The following is a 10,106-nucleotide window of genomic DNA, read 5'->3' as shown; positions in this document are numbered from 1 at the left end:
CTAAGGAGAAAAATAAATTCAACCAAACTTAGATACAAAACTATTGCCCAGATAGCTGCTACCCTCTTGTCACTGCTCTCAGTACCAGCCGCAGGTACAGGGAAACAGAGTGGCCAGAGAGTACCATCCTTGTCCTGAAAAACCCTTGTGGTGGGATTCAAGTACCACCCCGCAGAGAGGCCAACTTTAGCTCACAGTCCACACTTGCCAATGCAATGCCACAGGTTTTAGTTTACTGGCCCATCCAAAGTATCTCCCTCTGAACTAAACTACTTGGTATTAACTTTCAAAAGGAGTACAGTAAAAGTTTCATAAAACATTGAAAGTTCTCAAAATGCTTATAAAAGTCAGCAATTCTGCTTTAACACATAATTGGTAAGAGAACATTAGATCGGAACTGGGCAGTTTTCTGCAAATGGCCATAAGATATGTACATCAGAACTGTGCAAGAGTATACGCAGGTGCAAAAGTGTGCGTGTGTGATGACTCAAGCATGTGCCCATGTAGACATGCATGCCTGCACATGCACACAGAAACAAGGAATGGTCAGTAGATACCAAAAAATGACACAGGCTTAGAAACAGCTACTGCTTGTTTAACTCTGGAGTATTCAATGGGGGCCCCATTCACATGGGCCACGCTCTCAAAGCAGCCCTCTGGAGTTGTGTGGTGAACAGCTCAGTCTAGTCACCACTCTTCAACAATGAAGTCTGGCGTAACTGCTTATCAGGCAGCCGAGTATGTACCGTGGTTAAGAGGTGGGCTCTGGAAGGAGTGCTTCTGAGTTCAAGTCTCAGCTCTATTAGCTGAAAAACCTTGGGTAAATTAGTCAATGTCCCTGTTCTTCAGTTGTTTCCTCATCTGTAATGTGGGAACAGTAATAATATGTAATCTCACAGGGTGGGTTAAAGTAAATCAATACATGGAAAGTCCCAGTGCCTGGGTCCTAGAAAGTACTCCATAAATGATGGCTTTAACAAAAAGCTGAGCTCTGGTAGACAGGAAGTAAGAGTAGATATCTTCCCCCAAACAGGTGCCACTTTATAAAAATCCTAGGTACCTATTTCTAAACACTAGAAGAAAAAATCTGCCTTAAGATTATATTTTCTATAAGAATAAGGATTCTGGAATTAGTGAAACATAATGAGATTTTAATTACAAATGTCTTTTAATAAACCACATCCATTAAACAGCAAACAGTAGCTAGAAATGAAGATGTACTTGATTTAACTGACATTAAATGAGACCATAAGAGGAAAATCTTCTTAAAGAAGAAGAGGAAAAAAAATATTGGGTATGCGCTGGTAGAGTGCATACCCTTTTACACCCCTTTTACACTGAGGTGTAAGAGGGACATCCCTCTGTCAGAAACCAAGCTGCCCCTCAGTAATTACATGACCTGTTTCCTTACAGTATCAGCAGGCTACCAGACCTGCACCACTGCCTTCACCACAAACTGTTCTTCACTCTGGTACCTCACAAGCACCTAATCCAAGACCAAGAGGAAACTGCTAGTCTCACTCATTGCACGGATGGAAAAACTACGTGACCCAGATAATGGCGGCCAAGCTGGCATCAAAATTTACGTCTCCTGACTTCCAGGCCAATATTCTTTGCATCACAGGAAGCTTGCTCCCATTTCTAAAAGGATTTCCTGTCCTATGACACCAGCACAGGGGTGATTCAATTCATGGGAGCACACTGCTGGCACTGAGATGAGGTATGATGAAATGGGCTATTGGTATATTCTCTAGAAAGGCAGCATATTAAAAAACAAACAAGCAAACAAACAAAAACACCACACCAGCACTACAGGCAAGATTACTAGGGAGAAAACACTGCCTCGCCATGCTGTCTATGATGTTACAGGGTTTGACTGAGGAGTCACTATCAGAAGGGCAGGAGGGTGCAGTGGTAAGAATATTCACAGTCTGACAGTTTAGTGCTGGCCTCCCCGTGTCTGAAGATCTTTGGGAGACCAGCTAACTTTATTCATCTGTATAATTAAGGGCATTAGCTGATGCTCCCTGAACTCTCCAGCTTTAAACAAAGGACACCTTTGATTCCACAGGAGTCTCCGCAATGAGAAGAAACATTTCTAGGTTCTGGTGGAAGCAAAAAGAAAGTAGCTTCACTGAATTTGAGAAAAATTGGGGTTTTCCCAGGAAAGGAAGCATTCAAGCCAAAACCAAACCAAGACAGAATGAAAATACCTTGGGCTAAACCAAATACCATGAACACTGTACTGAGGAAGATGGTACCATCTTGGGAGAGCCGCCACTTTGTTTTGCTGGCTTATTTTTAATTTTCCAGGATCCATCTGTTCCATGACACACAGGGGTACTTACTGGAAAGCTGCTTCTGGAGCTGCCGCACCAAGGCGGCCGTCTGCTGCTGCTGCTGGGTCTGCTGCAAGCCTTGCCTGGGAAACTGTAATGGCGACAGCAGAAAGGACAGAAATCATTCCATGGTGCCAATCACAGACAAGAACAGAGACTAACTTGTAGGGCCAGTCTGTAAGGTACTTCTCAACACTTCACGAAAAAAGGGCCATGACCAGTGTGTGTGGATTAATTTTCATCTACACCTTGTTGTACCTCTGGTGAGCATCAGAAGTACCCCATCTATTCAGGAACCCACACTCCAGGTTATTAGTTGGCATTTATTTGAAGAGCCCCAATGAAGAACTCCACACTACAGACGTAGCTCAGCAGTTCAAAGATCCTGGTCATCTCACCCTTTACCAGCTAGCTCATGAGGATCACGATATTAATATTGGCAAAATGAAAGCTCTCTGGTTGGAAGATTTGTTCAAGGACTACAGGCTGTGCCTTGCACGAATGGGAGAAAAGAATCTGGTGAGGCAGAGTGGTGCCCTAGGACTGGGGCTCATTTGGGACTATACCCTCCCCATGTGATGGAGGATGAAGGTTCGCTAATCCCACCCTCAGAGCCAAGGCCTGGGCAGGATGAGTGAGGCACTAACTTTAAGAAAGTGCTAATTCCCAGGGCCATGCAAATACAGGCTCTGTAGCAAGAATCAGGTTAGAGGCATAATATAGGCGGCCACATGCCCTGATTCTATCCACTAAGTTCATGCAAGAAATTGTGGTTATTCCAAAGGGGAAAAAAATCAGCATCTACTAGAAGCAAAATTACTTTTGGTTAGAATCACTGGTAGTGCCAATTTACCTTTTTATCTTAATCTTCAAATTTCAGACTATCGTTTTCTCCCTTTTCTTTCTTTCCCTTCTCTCCTCCTGGTCTGTCACTGGCATAAAGGGGGCGTTCTGACACAGGCACATACATCAGCACTGTGCTGGCTGTTTCCCATGTGCCCACCCTCCGTGTGCTCACCAGGCTGCCTGTGTGGAGAGCATCAACAAGGCTGGCCCCTCTGCCCTCCGACTTCTCGGTGGGGAGGGGGTGCTCCCAGGAGACTGGAGCACAGGAGCACAGTGAGGCTGGGAGGGAGCAGAGGGAAGGTTTGTTTTTGCCAATTTTCCTCCATGAGAATCTCTGCTGGCTGGACGCGCCCCACTCCAGGAAGGTTGCAGCTCCGGTCAGGTACCCTCCCCACCTCTCTCCCCTTCTTGTCCCACTGGGATTAGGGGCAGTCAGTGAGTGCGCCATCACCCATGGCTGGTTTTGCATACCTTTGTAATTTGTCTTTTGAAAAAGACTCCTCAGTTACCTAACGCAAGTACAACATCTATTTCCTCCTCAGAGCTTGCCAAGAATAGCCCAGGATTATACGTACAGTTGCCAGATTTAGCAAATAAAAATACAGCATGTCCAGTTAAATGTGAATTTCAAATAAACGTTTTAGTTCCAAGCATGTCCCAAATATTGCACATGATAAATACTACATTTGGTGTAAGTATAGTCCATGCAGTACTTGGGATATACACTGACATGTTATTCGTTGTTTACTTGAAACTCAAATTTAACTGGGAGCCATGTATTTTATCTGGCAATCCTATCTTATCCTCTATTTAGAGGGCATTACCAAGTTGATACTTTTAAAACTGAATATTTGGCATGACAGTTGGTTCAACTGTTTCTCTCCCACCAGACAGTGAGTGACTGAAGGACAAGGGCTTGGCCTATCTACTGATGTATCTGTAGTGTCCAGCCCTGCCAGGCACACAGCAGGTACTCAGTAGCAACTGATGGAATGACTAATTCTAAGAGCCTTCAATTCCCACAACTTTCCTAATAACAAGAAAGATCCACAAAACTAATGAACTATTTCCTCCACCAATGTTACTATTTTCCCCAATACAAATTAGAGAAGCAGCAGCTTGCCATTTTATTCCATTGCCCAAATCAAGGGTAAAAAATAAAAATCTTTCATTTATATGGAAATGTTAGTAAAGTAAGTATTCTTTTCTATTCAGTAGTTTTTATGCTTACTTGAAGAAACTACCTTATTTATTTAACAAAACCTTATATTGTACTACCAGGTACTGTTCCAGACATTCTATGTGTCTATTAGCATATTTAATGCTGACTCAGCTGTAACTGTCCTCAATCTCTTATCCAAAGTCCTAAGACAGGTATGTGCTTTGGAATCTGAACATATGCAGTTTACTAAGAAACATTCCTAATATGCAGACCAGGCAAAATGTAGGACAGCACTCCATAATCAAGCATATTACATTTCTGTAGCAAGCACATGAATAATTATATCAGATAGGATAAATGAAAAGAGCCTCATGTCTATTCAGGTCAGCTTTTGCCACCAATGAGTTCATGTCAAATTTTCCTGTTCACTTCTGACTGGTTAAGACTGCTGCCCCCAGAAAATGTTCCATATATCTATACATCTATCATCTTACAGACTTATTTCACTGCAGTAAACACATTTAAAATCTACTTTTAGCAATTCTGGAGTATACATTATTAACTATAGTTACCTTGCTATGCATTAGATCAACAAAACTTATCCCTGCTGTCTAAATGAAACTTTGGACCCTCTGACCAAACACTACATTCCCCTCAAGGCTATCCATGATTGAAAATATCAACTTCCAAATATTAACTTATTCGGAAATAATTACAGATTCTAAAAGGCTGTCTATAAAGATGTCTAAGCTGATTGAATAGCATATTGGGGTACATGGTGTATAAACATTCAACATTTATTCTTTCAACAAACACATAGCTGCCTTCTTTAGGTTCATTTAAAGCCTACTTCAAATAGAGTATTTCACAGAATAAAACACTGTGTGGTTGCCTCAGATACTACATTTTGCAGAGCCTAGGCAGTAATGTGTACACGTGTGTGCGTGTGTGTGTTGGGGAGTGCAAGGTGGTCTGAGGGTGGCTTAAGAGGCAGTACATAGTCAGAGGACCTCAAATTGTGATCCAGGGATTCCTGGGAGAAGTCCCCAAGACTCTATCAGGTTACCTGCAAGCTCAAAACCATTTTCAAAATAATACTAAGACATTATTTGCTTTTTTCACTTATTTTCTGGTGCACATACATTACAGCTTTCCAGAGCCTACATAACATGTGCTATTACAACACCGAAGAAATTTTCAAAAATGTAAAACAGGCCAGGCACAGTGAGTCACACCTGTAATCCCAGCACTCTGAGAGGCCAAGGAGAGCAGACAGCTTGAGCCTCGGAGTTAGAGACCAGCCTGGGCAACATGGCAAATCGCCATCTCTACAAGCCAGGCATGGTGGTGCATGCCTGTAGTTCCAGCTACTTGGGAGGCTAATGTGGGAGGATCACTTGAGCCCAGGAGGTCAAGGCTGCAGTGAGTCGTGATTATACCACTGCATTCCAGCCTGGGTAACAAAGAAAGACCCTGTCTCAAAAAAAAGTAAAACCATGTCATTCTCAAATAACTTTCTTTTGAAACATATGCCTATTTTTCATAAAAGCATGCTACTTTCAATAACATGAGTTTATCTGTAGGTACTAAACATAAACAATATTTGGTATTAACAATATTTTTGATTTCTAACATGGTAAATATTGATACACAAAAGCTCTTTGGGTCTGCAATAATTTTTGAACATGAAGGGATTCTGAGGCCAAGAAATTTGACCAACTTCCTTAAACTGACCAGAAATACATGGTCTATGTCTACAATCATCTTACAGTGTTTCACCACATCTGCTTCCTCTTAAGGCCTCTGAATACAAATTTTAACTTGCTTTCACCTGTACATGCACAGGCAATAGGCCCCAGATGCAATTTCTCTGGGCTCTGGAGCACCTGCCACCAGGAGACGAGGGCTGCCTCCAACATCCTACAGAAGCCTCACCACTGAGCATTTCAATTCAAAATGAACCCCTCCTGTGAAGAACTGAACCCTGTATGTGGCTGAGGAAGCACAAAATCACTGGGGGGAATTGAAAGGATTATCCTCCTGGGACTCCTTTCTAAACATCCTGAATTAGAATTTCTGTAGCTAATGTGCTAGAAATCTGAATTTCAAAATGGCTCCCCCAGGTGGTTCATGTGCTTGGTGAGATTTTGGAATCATCACTGCGGTGGGAGTTGAATTTTTAATTTACCAAAACAGGTCAATAAATAGGTTCAGTGAGGTGCAACTAGAGGTCCCCCAAATCATAATCTATGTATGTTTTGCATTCCCTGTTCAAATGTGAGAAATGAAGTGGAAAAGATTCTTTTGGCCCATATCCATACAGGAGATGATCTCTCCCCTCTGTGCCTTTGCAGATGTTCATCCCTTCTCCTGGAATACACTCCTCCCCACTTCATTCCACTCTACCCTTCCCACAAATCTACTCATCCTTCAAAGATCAGCTGAAGTTATCATCCATTCCCTCATGCATTTAAAGAGTGAATCACTGCTTTTGTACCCTTAGTACTGTGTAAATGTCTCCATTAGCAAACATACGGTTTAACATGATGATTGCTTCTCTCTCTAGGATTCTGGATTTTTATTTCTCAGAGGCAGAAGCCGTGTCATGCTCCTGCTGTAACCACAAGACCAAATAGCCAGCTTAATACCGTCAGGTGTAACTAATCAACATGGCATACCCACTCTCCAGGAAATACCATTGTTTGCTGAATTAAAAAAAAAAACACACAAAAACAAAAACAAAAATGTATTTACTGTAGTTCCCAGGTACTTGGAAGGCTGAGGTGGAAGGATCACTTGAGCCTAAGAGTTTGAGGCTGCAGTGAGCCATGATCACACCACTGCACCCCAGCCTGGCTGACGGAGTGAGACTCTGTCTCTAAAATAAATTAAAATTAAAATTCTGAAAATGTCTTTTGATGTATTTTTACTTTTATTCAATAACATTTACTTCTTCTGCTCAATCACGAGGTAAAAATGTGCTGCTAATTAGTAATTTCTATTTAAATAAACATCATTTAAATATTTTTTGTCTTAAAACTTGAGCTTGCCCCATCAGCAGAAGCATATACTGACAAGATCAGCCACAGGACTGATGCAGTGATGGACCTGCTGATGCTCAGATGGTCTGGACACCTTGCCTCCTGAATTGTGTTTTTCCTTTCTTATGGATAATGTGTGATTTTAACAAAGGTTTTTTTCATTGCTTTGACATCCAACAAATGAGTCATTCAACAAATATTTATCAAAATCCAGGCAATCTTCTGGGTTCCAAGGGCACCAAACTGAGTAAAATACATCCCTTCCCTTATGACAGTTAGGAGGTTTTTGTTGTGACCACTCCATTTGTTAGCAAAAGAACAAAGCAGCAAGGCAACATTTATTTTAAAACTGTACTACCAACTGACGGAGTCCACAGATTCCTCCGATGAATGAAGCATGGTCGTCCATCAGTACAAGCGGCAGCGGAGGAACAACAATGTATAGGGGCCTCCACCGAGCACCTGGGAAAAACTTGTGCATGCACTCAGCTACATCTCCACCCTCACAGGGCAGCACACTCTCAGTCTACACTCTCAGACAGGGCTAGCAGCTGATGTGTTTCAGAATTTGTTGTGTGTTTATTTTCAAGGTAACTAGTAACTTGCATAGAGTCATCTTTTTTTATTCTGAGGCAGAGTTTTGCTCTATTGCTCAGGTTACAGTGCAGTGGCACGATCTCGGCTCACTGCAAGCTCCGCCTCCCAGGTTCACGCCATTCTCCTGCCTCAGCCTCCCAAGTAGCTGCGACTACAGGCGCCCACCATCACGCCCGGCTAATTTTTTGTATTTTTAGTAGAGACGGAGTTTCACCGTGTTAGCCAGGATGGTCTCTATCTCCTGACTTCGTGATCCGCCCGCCTCCGCCTCCCAAAGTGCTGGGATTACAGGCGTGAGCCACCGTGTCCGGCAGAGTCATCTTTTAAAATCTGTACACAGTTTAGTAAGAAAAAAGTACTATATCAAATATATTGGCTATGCAGTTACCAGAAATCTCCTGATATTTCTTCCCCAACCTCTTTCTATAAATGTTACTTCTTCTTTTCCTTCCAAAAGAAAAAAAAAATTCCAAATTCATGCAAAGGAAGGCAACGTTGCTCAATGTTCTCTGGACCTAATTTCTTCCACTTCAAAAGGAGAATCATATTATCTGTACATGCTACTTCCTAATTCCAGAGGCAGTTTGAAAAAATATCTCAACTTCTCTGAATGGAACAAATGAATTTATTGAGGAAGAGTAAAGGACAATTTCACAAGTGATCACTGACTAAAATTTAATATAATTAAGTAACGATTGCTACCATTATGCCTATTTTTAAAAGGCAAATATTCAATATAATATGAAACGGACCCAAGGATCGGGCGATGTGAAAAGCCAACTATTTAAAGCTTTCTGTTAGCATATTTTTTTAAGTCACCTAACTAAGACAACATGAGTTTAAGATGAAAGGAAATGATGCAGTAGGATGGTGTCGACATTATTTTCTTAACACCGGAAGGAGTTTTAAAGAAGAGATTATGGTCTGTCAACATATTTAGTTAAGAGTTAATTTAATCATAACAACACATAAGGATTAAAAATATTTTTCTAGTCAAGAACTATAATTTAGGCCAAAATCAGACATGCCAAATATATTTTCCCAGCAAGGGCACCATGTCTTTATTTCCACATGTTTTTCCTTCACAGAATACAAGCAACTTAAGTAAGTAAATGACAACGCAGGCATTGATATTAAGTCCAGGCCAGATTTAATTTGTAAACATAGGCTTTTCTTAGTCCTTCTTGCTCTTTTCACAGAAAAACTGTTTTCTGGTGACATGTTTTAAAGAAGCACTCATTTCTGTCCTGAGTCACTTTTTACAAGTTGTTAACTTCTTACTAAGTTTTTAAAGTGATTTTTTACAGCCAAAACCAAGGGATGATCATTGTCCCACACATCCCAGCTGATGCCGTCAATCAGCAAAGAGATGAACAAAATAGTCAAAAAGCAATGAATTCATTCTGCACATGTACCCCAGAATTTAAAGTATAAAAAAAAATAGCTGGGCATGGTGGTAGGCACCTATAATCCCAGCTACTTGGGAGGCTGAGGCAGAAGAATTGCTTCAACCGGGGAGGCGGAGGTTTCAGTGAGCCGAGATCACACCACTGCACTCCAGCCTCGGTGACAGAGGAAGACTCCGTCTCAAAAAATATATATATATATATATATTATGATCTCCTAGAATGCATTAAAATAGAATGGACTTGTGCAAAAGCTAAAAAAAAAAAAGAACTAGTTCTGTTCCTCTTACAACAGCAACAAAAGAACAAAAAATATATATTTTCATTAATTCTAAACAAAACTTGAATTCCAACTCTAAAAAAAATTAACATTCAATTTTCTTTTCGTTTTAAAAAAAAAAAAGAGCAATGAATCAAATCCTACTGCCTTCAACATCTGCCACATTCAGCCTCCTCCATCAAGGCTTCCCAAACTTCTCTCACCTTCTGACCTTTTATTATTTCAGTTGAATTATGTTCCCTAAAAAAGACATGTTGGAGTCCTAACACCCAGTACCTCAGAATGTGACCTTATTTAGAAACAGGGTCTTTACAGTGGTAATCAAGCTGAAATTAGGTAATTAGGATGGGACCTAAACCAATATGACTGATGTCCTTATAAAAAGTGGAAATTTATAAGGACTGGTGTCCTTATAAAAAGTAGACACGTATATGC

General features: G+C 41.1%; 1 protein-coding gene across 6 annotated transcripts in view; it reads right to left on the bottom strand.

Moving 5' to 3' along the window:
* The window catches only part of MED12L (mediator complex subunit 12L), a 341,010-nt gene that overhangs the window by 3,888 nt on the left and 327,016 nt on the right, over nucleotides 1-10,106 (bottom strand). For all 6 annotated transcript variants that reach the window (XM_045386761.2, XM_045386764.2, XM_005546118.4 and 3 more), the window contains one exon: nucleotides 2,349-2,430. In XM_045386761.2, the coding sequence (XP_045242696.2) occupies nucleotides 2,349-2,430 (82 nt within the window). The remainder of the gene's footprint in view (nucleotides 1-2,348; nucleotides 2,431-10,106) is intronic.

Source organism: Macaca fascicularis, chromosome 2 (assembly GCF_037993035.2).
Source record: "Macaca fascicularis isolate 582-1 chromosome 2, T2T-MFA8v1.1".
NCBI lineage: Eukaryota > Metazoa > Chordata > Mammalia > Primates > Cercopithecidae > Macaca > Macaca fascicularis.
This window is presented reverse-complemented; position numbering and strand designations above follow the sequence as displayed.